Below are 22,073 nucleotides of genomic sequence, written 5' to 3' on the forward strand. Positions count from 1 at the left end.
TAAGATAGAAATATATGCTGAAGGACCGAACTGTCCGATAAAACGGTCACAAGCATTTTGTGTTTGCTCAGGAGAGTAAACCATGTCCATGACTGGACGCTTTTGCAGGCTAAATGTTGCATACCCACTTTCAGTGTAATATAATAATCATTGTATTTCATGTTGTATAATATGGTTCTTTGTTTTTATTTCTGTGCATGGGCAATTTTATATAGGTTAAATTCGGAATGGGATACACTTACTTGGAATACACAGTCAACATGCTCTGCAGTATAATGTGCATCTCTCTTGACGTTTTGTATATACTATGTTGGTTTTATGTTATTGATATTACTGATTCATCGTTCTGCTTGTTCATATGCATCTGGGTGGCTTGAAGCCATCTTGGATTTCCTTTTTGCTACCTTCCAACATTGTATTTGCTAATTTTCATGCATGTTAACTGCAATATTAATTTTATTTTTGGCTAGTTCTCCTAGTTGATTTATATTTCCATGTTTGTTTGGCTCATTTCACTATGGTATATGATGTAGAGAGAAATCTGTCGACTGCTTCCATGTACCCCAGGTGACCACAAAGGCGTAAGTTGCTTCTCTTTAGACTTGGAAAAGAATGTCCAAGATTTTGTATCAATATTGTTTATCATTGCTACATTTGTTATACATTTATTTGTTGCGACCTTTATCTAATGATGGCGATGCTTTCCCTTTAATTGTTGAATACTTGGATGCTTATGTCTCAGCCTGCTGCTTGTGCACACGAACACAATCACTTGATAATCAATGTAAAAAGTACAACAGTCACATATAAATGAAGTGCATCCTAGAACCTGGCAACTAGGATACCTTTTAAATGACCAACCAATATACAGAGGCCAGCAAGTCCATTGTCCAATTCTCTTTGGAGCTAGATTTGGCTTATCTATCTGATGGATTCACTTGGATCCAAGTGTAGGTTTCATAGGAGCGAGCTTTTATTGGATTTCACTTTATTGGGAATCTGACGTATTTATTTGTATTTGTTTAATTCAGAATAGTTGCATTTGTGCTTTGCAGCTGAAATCATTACTCTGTAAAAAAGAAAAAGAAACACCAGTCTCACTGTGTGACGAGTGGGATCTCATAATGCATGTCCGTTTCTCGTATGGTAGTAAGTAAATGAATTTGACCCGCAACATATATGTCTTTCTATATCATGTGTAAGTACTGAAAATGTTATGGGATGGCTCTCATTTAGACATAGGACATGAAATCTTTCCCCAGTGGGTCTAAACCAAAACAATCTTGTTTACAATTGATTCATTACTTGCTCAAGCAGGTATCATATACCTGATTATTGTTTGTTGTAGTTGATCCAGGTTGGTTACTATATATCTTTGTGCTCTTAAATAGATGCATGCATTTCTGGGTTCAATAGTTTTTTTCTTCATTTTTTTCTGCTTTGAAACATCATTTTTTTGGGTAAAGAAAAAGCTAGGACCATGCGGTTTGCACTATGCATTGAAACTTTAAGTAACTTTGTGACAGCTGATTTATAGTTTTCTATAACCTTTCAAAACTGCAGAGAATAAGAAAAGTGATGAAATTTGTTCTCAGTAGGCCTGACAAGTTTATTGATAAGTTTAGGTGACTGGTTTGTTGGCTCCAGTTTCAGGACTTTATTGCATATCTGAAACAGAAAGAATGCGCTGGCGTTATAAAGATTCCAGCTGGGAAATCCATGTGGGCGAGGCTTCTGTTTATTCTCCCCCACTCTGTGGATACTTGCTCTATGATTGGCATTGCTCCCTATCCCACTGATTGCCTTATTGCTTTGATACTTCCTAAGGAGACGAGCTTCGACTGGGTCTGAAATTTGAGGCAAGTTTATTTCTTTGGTATCTATACCCATTTCTCCTCAGTGGTTTTTTGTAAGATTAGGTAAATATGGGGGCCCAATAATTCAGAATTTTGATGTAAACTTAGGTCAATGTAGTTTTTCAGTTCAGTCAATGTGATTACCAAACATGCCGATGTATAAGTTCTTGAAATACAAGTCTATCTTTTTTTTTAAATTACTTTGGTAGCTCATGAATCTCCTGTTTGGTAGTGTCATAGAGGTGTCCCTAGAATATATTATTATGTGCTATATATATTATACAGAGCATATATACTATACTCCCGTGGGAGCCTCCTGTACACTTACTCCCTCGGGCAAAAGGCTTGAGAAATTTTTTTGATTTGAAATTTTGGGACCACCTAAAAATCACTAGAGATTATGTTCAGAAGAAATCTGAAAAAAATTGAGTTTTTAGGTTTCCAACATATAGATCTCAACTGTCTCAAATTGGGCAGTTTCTGTTCAATCTTGAGGCATTATTTTTGTCAAGCCTCTAGATAGTGCAATTTGGAAATTTTTGTATTGAGTATAGCATATGGGTTGAAGAGGTTACATCCTCAGGTACTGAAAATACTCCTAGATTGAGTTTTACCTGAGGGAGTAAAGGGATGGTATGCTCGCTTGGGAGCATGAAATTGTTTGGCTATTATATATGCACCTAATGCATGTCAATATATATATATATATATATATATATATATATAGAGAGAGAGAGAGAGAGAGAGAGAGAGAGTAATGACCCTATGAGACCCTCCCATACCCATGTGTGTAGGACCCCAAAGGATCACCATTAAATTTGGCACAGATCTCTAGAAAAGTTGTCACATAGGTGTGGGACTTGACTTTTCTAGAGATCTGTGCCAAATTTAATGGTGATCCTTTAGGGTCCTGCACACATAGGTGTGGGAGGGTCTCACAAGGTCATTTCCCATATATATATACACACACACACACACACACATATGACTTGATGAAATTTTTTTGACTAGGTGAAATTGTAAGCAATAATAAAAATTATAGGAAATAATTTATTTTTAAAATTATATACACATGCACTATGGAATTTCATTACGAGAGAGTCACATAATAAATACAAAAGAAAACTAATTGAGGTTGTAGGGCCATGACAAGAAAGCGAAGTGAACTTTGTCCTTAAATCACTGTAGTCTTCCGATGGTATTCATGAAACCTTGAATTGTATTTCCGATTTCATATCAATATAGGGCATATAATGAACATGTATTGATACAGGAAAATACAAGTAGCTCACTGTTGTGAGTTAGTGACCATAGTCCATTGAAGATTTATCTGATCATTATCAATTACAAAAAAGAAAAAAAAAATCATCTAATCATATATCTAATAACTATGATCGTGATCCCATGTAATCAAGAGAGAAGTCCTAAGGAGGATCCCTCCTAGGGGAACTTGGAACTGTTTTCCTAGAGTGGAACATCCCCTAGGGAAGCTGCTCCATGTAACTCAGTCAACCCCTTAGCATTTACTGATTTTCTTCACTTAATGCCACCAACCAGTGTAGGGATATTTGTTTACTCATTTGGAGCAGGAAGTGTATAGGCATTCGTCATTGAACACAAAATGAGTGTGTTTTCAATTGAAATTTGAAAGTGATTCGAACGCGGCAGTATTGAGTAGTCAAGATTAAAGCGCATGGTATGAGAACCTGATCAGCGGAAAGCCAAGTTTTTACGGGTGCAAGACCTTGGACATTGTCAGTGGTCAATCCCATTCTTGGGAATTTCAAAGGTGTTTAGGCCTCATTAGTATTAACTTGGCCATAGTTTGATAACTGAAGAATTCAGTAATGGCTACCCAGAGGCCTCTCAAGTAGATGAATCAGTGAATAGTTGAAGTTTCCCATGGGCCTATTTCCTACCAGTTTTTAGCTCTAACTATAGTTGTTGGGATCAGGAAGGGGATCAGAAATGGGGGATTGCGAAAGGCTATAAGATCCCTATAGTTGGCAGCACCGTCCATGCAATGCATATGTTAGGGATCGAGATCCCTAAATGTTTTTTTTGAAATTGTTAACTGTTGTATTACTGAAAAAGGGGTTATTACAGTAGACTTCAGAAATAGCCCACAGGTCGGGCTTCTCGGCAAAAAATGGGCTAATCCAAAAAGGGCCCTATACTAAAAATGAGTGGGGCTTGTAGAATGTGGCCATTACAAGAGATATACAGTGAGAGACAGTGGATCCAAAATGTCAAGGCCACACAAAACGAGAGGGGTTGAGACACCAAAATGAGCAGACCAGTGGTCGAGCTCTTAAGGATCCCTCATCGCTGGCAGCCCTCTCTTTCCATAGCCATTTGGTCTGCTAGAGCATTTGATTCCCACCAAATATGCCTCCATAAGACGGCCATATCTCTACAAATGGGCATAATCTCATCATAAATCGAAGCAAGGTACCAAGGGGGAGCTGACTTTCCGGAAGCCCAAGTGATAATATTTAGGGCGTCTCCTTCCACAATCAAGGTTGTCCCCATCCAGGATCAAATAATTTGAGACCCGAAAGAAGGGCCAATGACTCTGCTAGCTGGGAATCGGCGTGGCCAATCGACTTGGAGAAAGAGGCCAGTATATTGCCACAGTGGTCTCTGAAGACCCTGCCTACACCAGCTGACCCTGGGTTTCCCAACTATCACCCGTCAAAATTCAGTTTTGTGAGGCCTACCGGGGGGGGAGACCAGTTGTTGGCTCGAACAACCCGAGGTGGTTGGAGGTGGAGAACGTTTTCCCAGTTTTGTAGAAAGGTTGCAGCCGAAATGCCTTTGAAAGCCTTGCGATTAGAAACCCAGAAGATGACCTGAGCTGTAATCTTGTGGAAGAGGGCCAAGACCTCATGCCTGGATCCTCAGAAGATCCTTTAGTTTCTTTCGATCCAAGTTACCCAGATGGTAGCTGCTACGGAGATCCCTAAATGTTAGGGATCTCAATCAATCCGTACTTTTTGGGGATCTTGCTCCCAAATTTTAGAGAATATATATAGACTGACTATTTAAAGTGGGGATCTTTTTATTTAAACAATGCAATGGTAGCATACTATAAATACCAAAAACCATTCATTTGATCATTATATTGGTCTTCAAGGTACGATCGAGATACCCAACTGTGGGGCCGAGTTTCTGAATTTAAAAACAAGAGCCCTTGACGATCCTTTTCCTGTGGCTGAGAGTGCTAGAGCAAGATCCCAGCGCGGGATCGCCACTGAGATTGGGATGGCCTCAACCATGACTCAACGGTTTGGTCTCAGGTTTGACTTTAAGGCCTGTCAAATGAATGGTCTGAGGAAGGTGGCCTTGAGAGGTGGGGGCCCACTGGGCCCACATACCCACAATTTTCTCGGGAAAGTGCTAGGCATGTAATTAATACTGTCACCGTCCAAAGAAGAATTAATACCCTTTATGATTGTGAAGTTTTGATTCCAAAATAAGTGAGCTCTGTTCAACTTCCCAACTTTTTTTTTTTTGAATGGTAGGTTAATTTCATTCATTTATTGAAATTGAATTTCGATAATATCGGACCCATGTCATATACAAAATGGAGTCCCTGTACGAAATTGTTTAAAGTCCTCTTAACTTTTTCCACCCATAATTCGGCCCTAGGGTACCCTCTCTAGCCAATATGTCTGGTATTTCATTGGATTCCCAACCAGAATGGGAACACACAATGGGCAAGCGAGAAGTATGGTGCCATATTTATTCAGCAATATTCCAGTGTCTCCAAGGAGTTAATCTTTATGGCTGGCCCTAAGGATTGTGTTATTCAAATCTCCCCTATCATGGGCCTAAAGTCCCTGTAGTGCCCTAAACTCTGATCTTTTGAGTCATATGCAGGTAAGGTCCCGAATAAGAGAGTGGTTCGACCCAGTGATCTCTAAACAGACCACCTACCCACATCGTCCTTGATTGCCCCTCAAGCTTCCAGCAAAATTGAGTTTGATGGTGTTGTCTCAGGGAGGAATCCGACCGAGGACTACTGCAGCCGGACTTAGTAGTTTCCAACTGCATATTGTGTTGACCTCCCAAAAACGGTCCTGAAAGTTGCCATAGTGTAATTTCAAAATTCCATCCTCACCTTTTCCCAGGATATAATGGTGGCTAGCAGTCACCCTTTTGACTATTCTATCGAGCTCTTCTATTATTGAACATTCGATTATTTCTTTCTGGCCACAGTACCCAGATGATATCTCTCGTAGTGAGCCTACAGAGCATCAAGCCCAGTTTGGGTAGGGTGGTGAAAACCAACACTGAAGCAAGTGTTGGACTGAATACGCAAGCACCTATTGAAAACCTAAAAGATCCCAGGCAAAATACCAAAATGAAAGCTCTAGTTGACAATGTAAAAGCAGATGACTTATATTCCTTTTGCTGTTTACCATAAGGCACTTATCGTACCCAAGAGCTAAAAAATATGGCTCAAAAATTCACTGCAGAAGTGATGTGCGTCTTATCTTTCCGTACCCCAGAGTCCGTAGCGTTGTCATGCTGTGATTTGATTAGCCTGCCAAATATGCTCCATTCTTATGGAGCAACTTCGTTCCGTATATAATGTTCTTCAGCTGCACTTTACTACCATTTGATGAGCAGAATGTTTTCAACCTTCCCAACTTTTGATTTTCTGTACTTCACAAACAACTTAGTAAACTTCAACAGCTAAAAAACCCAAATAAACTTGAATAATTTGCCCTTATATTATTGGAGGTTACAATTCCACCCCCCCCCCCACCTTTTTTTTTTGAATAAAAGAATTTCCTCCATAGTGGGCTATTTTTTGTGTAGTGCAATGTTCAAAATCTCTCTCTCTCTCTCTCTCTCTCTCTCTCTCTCTCTCTCCACTCGTTATTCATTCCTAATCTAAATGGGCATCTCACTCATTATTTATGCCTAATCTGGATAAGCAAAAAGGTTGCATTTTTTGTTCCATTTCATAGTGAAGCTTTTATAGAAATAGGCAATTTTGAGAAACTTAATGGGCAACAAATTTTATACTCCTTTTGTTCGCACTAAAATCATGTGCTATGCCATGCTGTCACTTTTGTTTGCAACAAATTTGGGTTTCAAACAATTTCCTAGCACCTCATGGCCATTGGGGACAAGTGGAGGATCATCACACCCCAAACTTCTTGTTGACATTGGGCGACGCTATTTGAAACCCAAATGCTTGCAAAGAAGATTCTCCTTTCAACAATAACCAGTGGTTCAAAAAATGCCAATCTAGGTTGAGAATCGCCGATTCAGGTTGGAATCAGCAGGTGACGGCCGATATCCTCCCGATATTGGGAATTGGCTCGAGTTGGGCTTTTGTTGGGTTCTCTGATCAAACTAGGCGATTGTTGGGGGTAATCGGGAATCTGTCCAACCTCACCGATTCCCCCAAAATTTTAATGTAGCATCAAATAATTGATGCTACAATATTTTCAAGAGAGAATAAAGAGCACTCAATTTGCTATTTTTTTTATGTTCTCACCTTTCTTCAGCTTAAATCCTAAAATTCATCTCTAATTGCTCATATTTTAGCCTTCCACTCTTTTTAAATCAAAACATTATTATATGAGATCGATGGATAAAACAATGGTGGTTGTTTAAGACCCGAGCTCGGATCTGAAGAGTTTTGGAGTTTGAGCTGCAGTTTCTTAGAGGAATTTGTGTTTATAGTGTCTCTGCAGTGATCTATAACAGGTATTCATCCTTTTCTATAACTTTTGTGTAGATTTGAGATTTTAATTGCACGTTTTTAATCTTTCGTAAAGGTATCTCCAATTTCTTTGAATCAGTGTATAAATTTAGATTTTTATGCTCTAGTTTCTTTAGGGTTTTAGTTCTGGTGCAAGATTAGCATGATTTAGAGCATTTTTTGGTTAATCATGCATCTGTTTTGTGTAGGCTTTGAATTTCCATTGTCTTTTTTTTATTTTTCAACAATTTCAAATCTGGAGTTTCTTGAAAATATACCTAATTTTGGCATATTTGGAGCATTGTGACTCTAGATCTTGCCGTTATTTGATTAACAATAATAGGATTGGGCATTATTTTTCATTAATTTATGGGGTTTTTTTTTTTGACAAATTATGTGTTAGTAAGAGAACATGATGAAAATTTTGATTTTTTTTTTATATTGCATGGATGTCATGAAAAATATTATTTTTAGGGTTTTCATACTTGTGTAACTTATCATTGAATCTGTTGAATTTTCATAGTTCATTAGCAATTAACTAATTTTCTCATGATTTATTTACTCTGCTCAGTCATTTCTCAATTTCTTCTCTGCCTAATATTTTTTTGTACTTTTATTAGTTTTGTTAATTTTTATTCAATAATTTTCATACTTTTTTGTTAATTTTAAGGAATATTTTGTTGAAATTAATAATTTGTATTTGTGATTTTGTAAATTTCTGGGTGACTAGGTCATTCTCACCATCAACAAATAGCCATATGCCTTCTTGTTTTTTGTATCTCCGTTTGTGTTGGTTATTGCCTTCTTCGTACTACCAATAAATTGTTATATGCTGAAATGTGTCTGCTTGTAGTTCATTTGGTATTTGGTTGTATGTTTTAGTCTATGCACGTGCATTCTTGATATTTGTATATTCTTATTGTAATTTGTTGCATTTTAGATTGTTAAACGAAACACTTCGAGAGGAATCCGAATCTCGATATTACCTGTTTTCAATATTATCATCAAAATTACAATGCAATGTGTTTTTTTTTTTTCCCTTTAAACAAAACAACCTAACAATATTTTGGGAAAATTTTCATTATTATTTATATTTTTAATCAGCCCCATATGGCCTTAACCAGTTGGATAGCAATCTACTTCACCAGTTGGATAGCAATCTACTTCACTGATTCACGGATCCAGGTCGGACCCATAATTTCTAAGTTCCCTAGGTCTATCCAAGTTTAGAACACTAACAATAACAATTAGGGAAATTATTGCTAATATACCCATATTTAAAGGAAATTGAAAAAACCCAATTTTTCGAACCTCGTCTACACTTTTTTTCACGAATTTTGGTTTTTTTTGGATGAAACTACTTTTTACGGTAGTTTTTGTACCGTAAAAAACATTACGGTATTAAGAGTATCGTAATGAGCATTACGGTATTGTTAGTATCGTAATGCTCTTTAAATGCTTTATGGTCATAAAAAGACTGTAATGGAGTTGAATATTATTACGGTACTAAGAGTACCGCAATGCTCTTTTTGGTGTGGAGATGTTCCATGATATTGCTACTTGAAAGAAGTGCCCATGCGAGAGGTGTCTTCATAGAGACATCGTAGAGAGAGAGTATGGATGGGTTCTTTTGCACCAACAATTCTACCGTTTCTCTATTAAACAACTACCACTTCGTAGCCCCAAGGTGTTGATTTCATCACTGGTCTACAGCTAAATGTGATGGGGAGAGCAGGGAATCTCGAGAGATCGATGCTTGCAGAGCTCGTATTGACAACAATGGATGAGTTGGTGAAAATGGCCCAAGCTTCTCAACCTTTGTGGATTCCAAGCTTTGAAGGAGGGAGCGAGACCCTCAATTATGAGGAGTATATGCAGGTCTTCCCCAGGTGCATGGGTCGAGAGCTCTTGGTTATGTGTCTGAGGTGACAAGGGAGATGGGCAATGTCATCATCAATAGCCTCGCACTCGTTGAAACTCTCATGGATGCAGTGAGCCGGTTGAATTTGATTTTTACCCTCTTGAACTGTCCTATAATGCTTCATCTAAAATCGTATTTTGTTGGTTGATGTTTCTACATTGGTTTTCAACTGATTCTCCATATCAGTGCCTGAGTGGGCAATGATTCCGAGAATCTGAAGAGAAAAGGTAGAATTGTGCAGTGTTTGGTAGAGAAAAGGTATAATTGTTGATTTAAAAGGACTCATCCCTACTCTCTCTTTACGATACTTCCATGACGACACCCTTCGCATGAGCACTTCTTTCAAGCAGATATGTCATGGAAGATCTTCACACCAAAATAAGCATTACGGTACTCAGTATCGTAATGATATTCAACTCCATTACGGTCTTTTTATGACCGTAAAGCATTTAAAGAGCATTATGGTACTAGCAATACCGTAATGCTCATTACGGTACTCTTAATACTGTAATGCTTTTTACGGTACAAAGACTACCGTAAAGGGTAGTTTCGTTCAAAAAAAAACAAAATTCGTAAAAAAAAGGTGTGGGCGAAGTTTTGAAAAGTTGGGGATTTTTTTCCAATTTTCTTAAAATATAAGTATATTAGCAATAATTTCCCTGACAATTGCTTAGAATTGAAAAACAATAGTATTGAGAAAACAAAAAAATAGCAAAGCATTTGAAATAATTTTGATTGCATTTTTCCCGCATCAAGGAATGGGCAAATGACCCAAAAACCAAATTTGTTGTATTACTTTCGAGGATTTGTTGTATTATCTTATAATATAATTTAAATTATCTAGTTTAAGTGACTGCTCCGTGTCCCGTGAAAACGATATCCATGTGGTTTAGAGACAGGGTTTAAAAAATCGTCGAGTCAAATCGGATTCGTCCGGTTCGACTCGAGAATCGCCACAGAACAAGGCAGTTCCATAAATGAAGCGGGAATCGCCTGTGTCTAGAGAGAACCGGGCAATTCCGAACAGTGACTCGCGCATCAGACCGGGTCACCCGGAGGAACACGGGTTGCACAGTGTTCTTCATGGGATTTCGATTTTTTTTTTCATTTTGTTATCGATTTTCAACTTTTTCTACAGGCTTTAATTCAAATTTCGCATCAATTTCAGTCAATAAAACGAATTAAAAAGCACCGTTTTTATCAACAAATTTGGATCGAAGAGTCAGAGTTTTAGGGTTTCTGCAATTTCACTGATTTCGGGCGATAGAACGCATCATTTTTTGCAAAATTTCAGGCTGAGTGATCGTAAGAGTGTTGATCAGAATTTTGTGTTCATAATTTGTGATTATCTTGGAGGAATACATATCAATTTTGAGTTTGAAGGCACGGCTGCACGAAGAAGAGGTAAGAACTGTGTTTTTTTTTTTTTTCCGCCATGTGATCAAATTCAGTCAATATTTTGTAAATCATGTATTAAATTTATAGGGTTTTGATTCGTTGTAGTGTTGTTTATCATCACATGTATTCAATTTGATTGTATTTATTCAATTTGAGTTGGATTTTATAGAAAGAAATATTGATGTCTGTTAAAAAAAAATGGACTGTTTTTTTTTTTTCCGCCATTTTCTCAATTTCAGTAAATATTTTGCAAAGAATGTGTTGAATTTATAGGGTTTTGGTTCGTTATAGTATTGTTTATCATCACATGTATTCAATTTTATCTAATTTATTCAATTTGAGCTTCATTTTTTAGATTGAATGACTGATGCCCGTGAAGAACTGCTTTTTTTTTTTTTTTCCTCAATTCAATCAATTTTATTTAATACTTTGATAATAATGTGTTAATATTATAGGGCTTTGATTCCTTATAGTGTTGTTTATCTAAACATGTATTCAATTTGATGTAATTTATTCGATTTGAGGCGGATTTTTGAGTTGGAATGACTGATGTTAGGTTGGTCTGTGAAGAATTGGTTTTTTTTTTTTTTTTTTATTCATGATCAATTTTTTTGAGAAATCGTGATTTTTCGAAAAATTGTTTTTGATTATCATTAGGAATTAAACAATATTTTTAATTTTTATTGTTAAATTTCTAGTTCAAAAAATTGCATGTTCGTAGATTATTTATGCAAAAAAATACATTTTATTATATTTTTAATGCAAAACTATATTTTTTAATTTGTTGTTAATGCAAAAAAATACATTAACAAATACATGTTGTTAAACTGTATTATATTTTTAATGCAGTTTTCCATTAAAAATTTATTCTTAATTTTTTAAATTTTTAATGCAAAAAATACATGTTATTAAACTGTATTAACATGAGGAATTAAAGTGAATATCATTGTAAAAAATCGTGGCATGTTATTATATTTTTAATGCAAAACTGCATTTTTTCATTTGTTGTTAATGCAAAAAAATACATGCTCTTAAACTGTATTATATTTTTAACACAGTTTTGCATTAAAGAAGTATCTTTCATTTTTACAATTTTGAATGCAAAAAATACATGTGAAACTGCATTATCATGAGGAATTAAAGTGAATATCATTGTAAAAAAATCGTGGCATGTTATGATATTTTTAATGCATAACTGTATTTTTTAATTTGTTGTTAATGCAAAAAAATACATTAACAAATACATGTTGTTAAACTGTATTATATTTTTAATGCAGTTTTGCATTAAAATTTTATTTTAAATTTTTAAAACTTTTAATGCAAAAAATACATATTGTTAAACTGTATTATCATGAGGAATTAAAGTGAATATCATTATAAAAAAATCGTGGCATGTTATTATATTTTTGATGCAAAACTGTATTTTCTAATTTGTTGTTAATGCAAAAAAATACATTAGCAAATGCATCTTGTTAAACTGTATTATATTTTTAATGCAGTTTTGCATTAAAAATTTATTTTTAAATTTTTAATGCAAAAAATACATGTTGTTAAACTGTATTATCATGAAGAATTAAAGTGAATATCATTGTAAAAAAATTGTGGCATGTATGATAATTATATTATTTTGCAGTTTTCAATTTTATTATTAAATTTTTAATGCAAAAAATGTATGTTCTTGATAATTGAGTTGTAGTCATGTTTGGAGCTTGTTTTTTTAATTATATTATCTTGTATATTTGTAATTGAGATGTATGAATATTTGTGATCATTTCAATCGAGTTGAGATTGTGCCGACTATATCATTGTAAATTTTATTTGTGGCATTGTGAATGACTATATCATTGTAAATGTTTTTTGTGTCAAATATACGTGTAGTGGCATTATGGATGACTATATTAATTTAATATTTTTCTTGATTCTAAGTGTGACTTATACAGATTTTTTTTTATATATAATGTTGCATAAATATTTTTTTTTCTCAGTAGGAACTAATTCATGTTTGTTGAAATGAAGATTTATGACAAGTCCATATGAATTGCCAATGTGAATTACTATACCATTGTAAATATATTTTTTATTGATAATATATCAATGTAAATTTATTGTTCTATATGTAGTAGCTGATATAGGCTATTTTTATCTATAATGTTGCATAAATAAATTGTTTTCCTCATTAGGAATTAAAATATTTTTGTCAATTGAAGTATTTTGCATTAACAACAAATATAACTTCATGAACTCCCCCTACATATTATCACTACACATGGTGATTATTTTTCATGTTCAACTGTCAGGTTAATTTTTAACATTTTACATTTTAAAGTTGAACCATGGCAAGATCTGCGGAAGACCCTGCATGGGAACATGGGTCAGACTTGATCCCAACAGAAACGACAAAATTATTTGTAATTATTGTCAAAAAGTGATAAGTAGTGGGGTTCATAAGTTCAAGCAACACTTGGCAGGGGTTAAGGGAGATGTTTCTGCGTACAGTAGTATCCCTAATAATGTAAGAAAGTAGATGGTCGCATTTCTCAAGGCTACCAAAGGTAAAAAAATTGCAAAGCAGATGATGGATGAGGAGATAGCTAGTTTATATACGCCCTCAAGCGGGAATGATCCAGAAGAGCAATATAATAATGACTTGGAGATAGCCACAAGAATGAGTTTACATGAAATATACCAGAGGGAATGCGGGTTTAGAATGCCTGGTGGTTATGACATGGGCACGCATGGTGGGTCTAGCTCAGACATGCATGGCGGGCCCAGGTCGAGCATTTATGGCTGGCCCAGCTCAAATATGTATGGAGGGGTTGGTGGCAATATGTATCAAGAGGAATCAGACATTGAAGAAATTGTTTCTAGCTTACTTAAGAGTGCCAGTATTGCAGATCATGGTCGTATAGACCCATTTCTCTCAAAGCCTATGTTAGAACAAATGACCCTCAAAGGCATGATGAAAGGTACGAGAAACATGTTGGGTAGATATATAAGAAAATGGTTCTACGATGAAGAGATCCCCTTTGATATAACCAATAGCCCATATTTTCCACCTATGGTCAATGCAATCCAGAGAGCCGGGCCCGAGGTAAAACCCTCGACGGCATATGAGCTCAGTGGGCCAATATTGGATGAAGATGTGGAGGAAGTTAGAAAGTGAATTGAAGAATATAAACAGAGTTGGCCAAGAACATGCATTACTTTCATGAGTGATGGTTGGTTGAATAAAGTTAGCAAAAAAGAGTTTGTAAACTTCTTGGCCTATTCCCCAAAAGGTACAGTTTTTTTGTCTAGCAAAGGCGTATCAGGGATGAAAAAGGATGCAAACTTCTACGTACGGCTATATGATCAGATAGTTGAGGAGGTGGGAGATAAGCATGTAGTCCAGTTTATTACGGACAATGCGCGTGCATATGTTTCTGCGGGCAGCATGTTGATGGATAAGAGGAAGCATCTAGTATGGCCCCGTGTGCTGCACACAACATCGATCTGATGTTAGAGGAGATCGGTGAGATCAAAATTGTGAAGGAGATTCTACAGGAAGCGAGGTTAGTGTCAAGATTTATATATAACCATTCTAAGAAAAAAGGGATAATCAAGCCTGCCATAACCCGCTTTGCGACAGATTACTTGGCTGTGGACTCCATTCGCGAATCTGAAGGTGCAATACAGAGATTGTTTACCAGTGAAGAGTGGTTAAATGACCGCCTCTCAAAGTCCAGTACTGGGCTAAAAGTGGATGACATAGTCTCAAAATAGGAGGTTCAGGTCTTGATGTTCCAGTATCGTAGAGGCCACTGCTCCTTTGGTCACGGTGTTAAGAATGGTGGATGCTGACAAGAAAGCTACCATGGGCATCCTTTATGTAGGTATCGAGAGATCAGCTATTAGGGAGAAGTGTAATTTTGCTAGTAAAGTGATCGAGATTATAGAAAGAAGGTGGAACACCAATTTGGACGTCCAATTCATTATGCAGGTAAATATATATTTATATCATTAGAATGTTTCATTGTAAATTATTTTTTTATGAAATTTTAAATGACATTTCTCTATCGATATATTTTTCAGGTTACTACTTCAACCCATAATTTTCCTATTTGACACCTGAACATCCCCACAAGATTATGGAAGGGGTCAAATACATTATTGCCAGGTTGGAGAGAAGCCATCGAAACCAGGTAGTAGCAATACAAGAGGTATTATTTAATATTTCGGTAAGAACTTGATTCAGTTGTTATATTTGTGAGGAATAATGCACTGAAACGAAATATTTTGTTTTAGCTTGCTATGTATAAGGATGCTATAGGATCCTTCGGAACTAGACTTGTCAGGAATTCTCAAACTAAGATGGATCCAGATTGTCCCCTAACTAATATTTTGTTCATTCATATAGTTAATCTTATGAATTGTTCTTGCCCTTACAATGCTTTTTGCATTTTAATCCAGCTGAATGGTGGGAGATATATGGTAGTGATGCGCCTCACCTAAAGAGGATAGCAATCAAGATGCTCTCCCAAACATATTCTGCTACTGGCTGTGAGCGAAACTGGAGTACGTTCCAATGGTTGCACACTACTAGAAGGAATCGATTCGCTTCGGAGAAGTTTCATAAACTAGTCTACGTCCATTATAACTTAAACCTCCGAGAGCGACAAATAAGAAGGAAGCTTGAGGACTATGGACCGATAGACTTGGACACAATATTTTTCACAAACACAGCAGAACAATGGGTAGTAGAAGAAGAGAAGCCAGTGTTGCACAAGAGAGCGTTCCTTGAGGCTATCAGTGAGGAAGATCTTGAAGAAGGTGATGAGCAGCATGAAAGAGGGAGCAGCCTGCCAAAATATCGACAATTTGTCGGAGATGACGGTGATATTGCACCAAATAAGGGAGAGTGGGAAGGGGGTCTAAGGGAAAATAAGAGAGATAATGATTCTAAGGCTATCCAATCCCAACCTAATTATTCACATATCGAGTCCCAACAACAAGAGGGTAGGGATGAACATGATAGTGTAGGTGAGCATGAAGGATGGACAAGCGTCGGGGATTTTGGATTAGGACCACAACAAAACACTAACACTCAGGGATTTGGGTATAGTCAGGTGCCCACTAATTTGGATGATTCGTTTTTAGATCGAGTCAATGAATTGTCACGCGAATTCAATCAATGGCACCAGTGTGACCAAGATGAAGAACGATGTCGTTTGTCATTTTATTTTTAAATCGTATGTTACGAATTGTATGCTTTATTATATTTCATGTATGATGATATATTTAATCCATGATAATTCTATGTTTATCCTTTTGTGTGATGTAAAATAAATGGTAAATAGTAGTTCATACAGGGAACGAACATATCAATATTCGCATATTCATGCAAAGAAATGAAAATTCCTAATGGAGTACCCTCGTTTCTTATTGAATTCCTAAAAAACAACATTTATAATGAATTTTAATAATTTTTTCGGATTTTTTTTAAGGTTTAATCCGACCGATTCAGTCGATTCCATATCCGGATCGTCGATTCGTCGATTCGGATGGATTTTTGAGATGCCCAATCCGGATCACCAATCCGCTTTTTAAACCACTGGTTTAGAGTGTTGTGGTCAGTCTGAGAAACAAAATTAAGTTTGAGGTGAGGGTGCACATGTTTAGCATAGCCGCGGTTGCACTAGAATTGCACAGACACCTTAGATGAAGTATATCTTTGTTTTCACGATGAGGTTTACATAAGGTTGCTTCTTTATAATGTAGAAGTAAGGTGCACTTCTAGATTTTGTGTCGTTTCAATGTCAGAAACCTTATGATAGCTTGAGAATTTGTATGCCACCATAGTATATATTTGAAAATTGTAAATATGGTACAAATCGAGCACATATGAAAATAGACATCTTAAAACTTATTATGTAATGTACTATTTTTTTGGACTTGAAATTCTTTTTTTTTTTTATATCCATCCATACATCTTGAAGTCGAGATAATCGATTAAAAAGTTTTCCAACATCTAGACACTCTTTTTTATTGATTTTTAAGGTGCATTTTATATCTAAAATATAAGGTTGTACCTGATATAAACTTTTTCCTTGTTTTTATTTATTTAATTCCTACAGATACAGTGGTAATCACACTCTAGGCTTCAAGCGACTTTCATGGTAGGGCTTTTGACTCAAAACAGTTGATAAAACACTCAAAATAAACGATAAAATGAAAAAACAATTGTAGGATTCATGCATCAGCTCAAGTTTTTATGGGTTGTAGAACCTGTAACACGCCGTAAATTACTGCAAGTCTAGTTACCTCTCGAATCCAATAATTTGGAGCTCCAAGCAAAAGGCAGATGTAATGATCTTTGAAGAATCGACGTGAACAGTCCAGAGTACAAAGCAAATTACTTTTTTAAGGCTTGAATTTCTTTTTTTTTCTTTTTTTTTTTTTTATTTTTTATTTATTCAAGATCATGTTAGACCTGTGAAATTTTAGATCCACAATCCATCTTCAATACAGATTTTGGAAGGACAGTGTGGCCCCGGATAATAGGACCTAGATTGAGGGCATAGAACGGGCTCCCATACAACTGAGGTGCATGCAGCCACATCAATTGAAACAATGTGAGCAAAGGTAATATAAGCTGGCAGACAAATGGGGACAAAAGCAAGCAATAGAAACATCCATGTAGAAAGTGGAACAAAATTGATATGGACATATATGACTACCATGCTAATCAGATAGAATCCATAAAGAAATATTAGAGGGTTCCAAGTAAATCATGTATTCGGTTATTTGAAAATATACCAATACAAAATAGAAGTATTGAGGAAGTTTGATCCTTTGACTATCTGCGTATGTATTAGATCATTCCAAAACATATCAATGCACAATAACAGTATCAAGGAAATTATTCAAAATATACATACCAGATCAACCATGTAACATTTTACCCATGTTCTTTGTTATATTCTTTGTTCTAAAGTAAAAAATCCATTAAATTGGCATGACCACAAGTTGAAACAGTTGAAAATGGTGGATTGTATTATCAAAAAATCGGGTGCATTTTGATAGATTTCCTACTTTTATTCATCAGGATACCCTAGCAAGCCTTGTATATCCGCACTTTCAAAAATTGACACTATCCTCTCAGATAAGTAGTTTATGCATCTGGGGGATGCATTTTTATATTTGCGTCCTCTGAGGCATAAATCATCCATCTAAAAACGGATACATGTGATGATCCGCTAAGAAAAAAGTAAAATCAATAGCTCAAATGTTTCCTTCTAAAAAATATCATTTTTACTTTAAATTCTTTATTTTTTACACATTATTAATCTCAATATTAAGGATTGTATATTCCTTAAAAATTAAGGTTAAATTTTATTTCAAAAATAGAATATTAGAGGGGTCGTATTTCTACATATGAATCCTTTGACTCGTAGAAATGCTTCCTTGAAATAAATTTTGGGAATGTGTATGAGAGAGATGCATTGATAAGATTATAGAGAACTCTGATCTTCTAAATGCAGGGAAAAAAATAAATTTTGGGAATGTGTATGAGAGAGATGCATTGATAAGATTATAGAGAACTCTGCGCTTCTAAATGCAGGGAAAAAATTTGGTGAGAACCAAGGGCCTAATCATATTTTGACCCGGCTTTGATTGCCAGTGCCAATCTGAGAAACTAAAAGGGGGATAAAAAAAAAGAGTAGAGATTCCATACATAAGTCATTATTACAAGACTCTCAACTGTTTTCAAGCCCTATGGCAAGTTGGTTCAGTCACAAAAAAGCTAGAACAACATACTATCAATGGGCGAGTAGAACTAGATCTTTTATCCTTAAGACTAATATCAAATGCTAGACAAGTGCTCTTTGGTAATCTCCTCGTACATTTATTCCCTAAGTCAGGGTGAATTGGCAATGAAGAAAGCCTGCAATAAGATCAAACACAATAAGATGAAAGGAACATTTCTACAAATAAGGAAAAACAGTTTTTTATTGAGTTTCTTTTTCTCTTCTTTTCTTTTCTTTTTTTTTTTTTTTTTTTTTTTTTTTTTGAGGAAGAGGTTTCTATTGAGTTTTTTCATAAGAAAATTCAAAAGAATGTAAAATAATTGCCAAAACTTTATTTTAAAAAGATGATGGGAAAAAGAAAATATAGTTTTACTTTTATATTGTTCTATGTTACTATGCTCGATACTAGGAGACCTGAAATTTGGTTCTTTTCTTGGATAGAAAAAAGTGGGAATATGGGCCCAATAAGGAATGGGGTTTTGGCTTTTTCAAGAAACCAAATAAAGCAGTGTCCTAAAATATGATATTGTGGGTCAGGAAGTATTGGTTTTGGGTTTTGAAAAACACAAAAACACGGCAATGGTGGGCCAAAAGTAAGAGGGCTTTTACTATTTGCAGTAACTTGTGATTTAAGGCCATAAAAAGCTCAAGGACCGAATATAAGTTTTATGACATGCATGTGATTATGTGGCAAATCAAGCTTGCTTTATAGGGTATCCAATGAGAAATCAAAGTTTTGCCAAATTGCATTTGATTTCCTATGACAAACATCCTAGTGATGGATAAGCAAGCCTTTATTTTGCCATTGATATCATAATTTCTCAAATATTATGGTATATTTTTATTTATTGGATTTCACATTCAATAGCTAAAAATGATTGTGAAATGAGTCTCGTGGTGTATAATCCCTCAATTGAATGGTGTTTTATTTTAGCCAAAGCTTGAAATTGTGCATTCAGTTTTAAGCATTCAACCCCGGTTAACCGATAAATAAATAGAAATAAAGGAGAAAAGAACCCAATCATCTTCCACTTCCAATACTTACATAGATTTCTAAATAAAATTCAGCAAAACAATTAGAATTTTGGATTGTCGCATTACAATAGATTAAATGACCAAATTTTTATGACCAAATTTTTCATGAGATTTCAGTATGGTTGGATCAAGTTTCAGACAAAAATTGAATGCCAGCTTTTAATGATTATAGGAAATGCGGCCTTCTCCACAAAATAGCTGATTTGCCCTTTGAAAACCAGATTTTATCCAGAAATTGGCTGAAAATAGGCAAAACTAAGAGCTTTATCTTTATTTCAATAAACTAGGTAAAATTCAAAATCATGAGAGAGAGTAACTAAAAGATTTTACTGAAATAATACAATTTTAAAAAGCACAGAGAGAGAGAGAGAGAGGTTATTATACTTGGGTCTGAATTGATGAGCATAGCCGTTCCACCAAAGCTGCAAGTCCCCCCACTATGCTTGTTCTTCTGCCAATAACTATTGAAGGCATAAGAGGCATGAGCCACCACTGTGTCAGGCATATAACAACTCCCATTAGGCCTAATGGCCTCACAGTCAGCTCCTCCTTCTCCACAAGCATAATCAATGGGTTCCTGTAAATCATTTGCAGGCACACTAGGCTTGGCCACACACCATAGCGCCTGTACAATACCTCCTCCATGTCCAGTACTGGGACCCTCTGCAACTTTCTTACAGTAATGGCTTAAATGGTCATGGCCCGATTCAGATGAAGGGCTTGGAGGACTAGATAGGCCTAATCCAGGGGCCATTGAAGGACCCATTGAAGGTATTACAATGCGTGGACCCTCTGGTGAAAATGAGAATGATCCATCTTGAGATGGAGGGGATGCAGAGGAAAACAATGGAGGAGATGGGTTTTTCGTGACAGTCGCAGGGGTCGAGAAGCCAATAGAAGAGTGAAATGGAGATGGTGATGCTTCTGGCAATGGAGTTGGTCTTGGTGGGTATGGGTCGACTGTGAGTTTTCGATGAGATGGTGTTTCTGTGAGGATGGTAAACCTTGTTTCTGAAAAACCCAAGTCCTTAATGGCGGCTGAGTGAGCAGAAATCATGTCTAAAAGGGTTAGGTTTTGAAGGTGGGTCTGAGAGGTTATGAAATAAGGTGCCTGCGACTTGGACATAAAGATGAGCAGGGGTTTGATGAATTTCTTTGCTAAATTTCCTCTAAACTTAGTAGAAGATGGAGAAAATTTTGGTTTTGTCAGAAGGCAATCCATGGATATAGCAGTCGAAACCTTGATTTGTTTGCTCAATCCCCATCTTATCAAGCAACTATGAAGGTTTCTGATGGCTGGTAAAATCATACCCCGTTCCTGGATTTCAGTATCCTTGCAGAGTAAGTTTTCTGCGACGACAATGGCATTGACTTTAATAGCAGGGAAGTGAGCAAGAACACAGGTTCTAAGCCATTTTTCAGCTAGTAAAACACTTGAAGAAACAGAAGAGAGATACTCATTTCTCACTGAAACAGCTATAGTTTGGCCTGAGTAAGCCAAAGACTTTAACATCACAGGGTCTGGTTCAAAGAGTTTCAGGTGCTTGATTCTCTGAGTATTAATATCTTTAACTGATTCATGGCCAGGATAAAAAATGTTTCTGGTCAAGCTCTCAGAAACCCCAGTGGAGTAGTAACCTTCTACACCTCCACCTGCTCAACAAAACCCAGAAAAAAAAAAAAGAATAAAAACCAGCAACATTCAAGACAAACCCCAAGCTAATATCCATGGCAATATGAACAGAGATATAACAAGAAAAAAAAAATGCAATAAATGACGTGGGTTCTCTTCCTTTTATCAAAGAAAAATAAAAAAGTAAAACAGATAGAAAGAAGTAAATGCAATAAATGGAGTGGGTTTCCATTGTTTTACCTGAAAAAACCGGAGAAAGGAGATACAGAAGAAAGAGAGAAGATTTCATCACCTCCATCTTCTGGTCTTCGAGAGCCAAGAGCCCTGAGGCAGGAGCATTGTCGAGTGTTTTGTATGAGATAAAAAGTGAGAGAAAAAGTAAGAGAGTGAGAGAGAGAGAGAGAGAATTTTTTAGTCTTGGAATTCGTGTTGGGGTCAATTTTCAAAGAAAGAATTGAGAGGAGAAGGAGGGTAGGGTGGGAAGTGTGTAACCCAAGAACCAATGGGACAGGAAATTGTCCTTGTTCTTATTCTGAGCTCATTGCAGCAACACAGGTGGACTCCAACATGTGAATGGAAAGAAAGAAAGCTGAATGCCCAAATTGTCCCCAGGCCTTTATCCAATTATTATTCTAATCATACTTTTTTTTTGGTAAATCAATTCTCATAATACTATCTTTATTGAATTTGGTTGTGGCGAAATCCCAGAGTCGGGTCAGTT

General features: G+C 36.0%; 2 protein-coding genes across 9 annotated transcripts in view; one reads left to right on the top strand and one right to left on the bottom strand.

The window, feature by feature from the left end:
* LOC18439093 (nucleic acid binding protein) overlaps positions 1-17,727 on the top strand; it is a 52,585-nt gene extending 34,858 nt beyond the window's left edge. For 2 of the 7 annotated variants that reach the window (XM_088852854.1, XM_006849268.4), the window contains 2 exons: positions 534-581; positions 1,648-2,053. In XM_088852854.1, coding sequence (XP_088708980.1) covers positions 534-581; positions 1,648-1,851 — 252 coding nt within the window. In that variant the 3' untranslated portion in view covers positions 1,852-2,053. Of the gene's footprint in view, positions 1-533; positions 582-1,647; positions 2,054-9,291; positions 9,778-17,010 lie in introns of those variants that run through there. The other 5 variants (XM_088852850.1, XM_088852851.1, XM_020670286.2 and 2 more) reach the window with 5 other exon arrangements.
* Positions 17,728-18,584: 857 nt separating this feature from the next.
* Positions 18,585-21,677, bottom strand: LOC18439095 (O-Glycosyl hydrolases family 17 protein). 2 transcript variants are annotated; one of them, XM_088852856.1, is made up of 4 exons: positions 21,593-21,677; positions 21,177-21,372; positions 20,104-21,069; positions 18,585-18,821 (listed from the first exon to the last, which is right to left on the bottom strand). In XM_088852856.1, exons 2-4 carry the CDS (start codon positions 21,178-21,180, stop codon positions 18,790-18,792), a joined length of 1,002 nt encoding a protein of 333 aa, XP_088708982.1. In that variant the 5' UTR covers positions 21,181-21,372; positions 21,593-21,677; the 3' UTR covers positions 18,585-18,789. The 2 variants fall into 2 exon arrangements, with proteins under 2 accessions (XP_088708982.1, XP_006849333.1); XM_006849270.4 differs by having other exon boundaries at positions 20,104-21,372.
* Between the last annotated feature and the right edge of the window lie 396 nt (positions 21,678-22,073).

Source organism: Amborella trichopoda, chromosome 12, assembly GCF_054954075.1.
Source record: "Amborella trichopoda isolate Santa Cruz 75 chromosome 12, AtrichopodaSantaCruz75HAP2 v2.0, whole genome shotgun sequence".
Classification (NCBI taxonomy): domain Eukaryota; kingdom Viridiplantae; phylum Streptophyta; class Magnoliopsida; order Amborellales; family Amborellaceae; genus Amborella; species Amborella trichopoda.

What these genes read in the sequence shown, in the direction of transcription:
- LOC18439095 (XM_006849270.4), bottom strand. Translation starts at nt 21,650, where the DNA reads ATGGAGGTGATGAAATCTTCTCTCTTTCTTCTGTATCTCCTTTCTCCG. An exon ending in CCTTTCTCCGGTTTTTTCAG is followed by an intron (nt 21,373 to 21,592) that starts GTAAAACAATGG and finishes TTTGTTGAGCAG; the next exon opens with GTGGAGGTGTAGAAGGTTAC. An exon ending in GCTCATCAATTCAGACCCAA is followed by an intron (nt 18,822 to 20,103) that starts GTATAATAACCT and finishes ATCTTATTGCAG; the next exon opens with GCTTTCTTCATTGCCAATTC.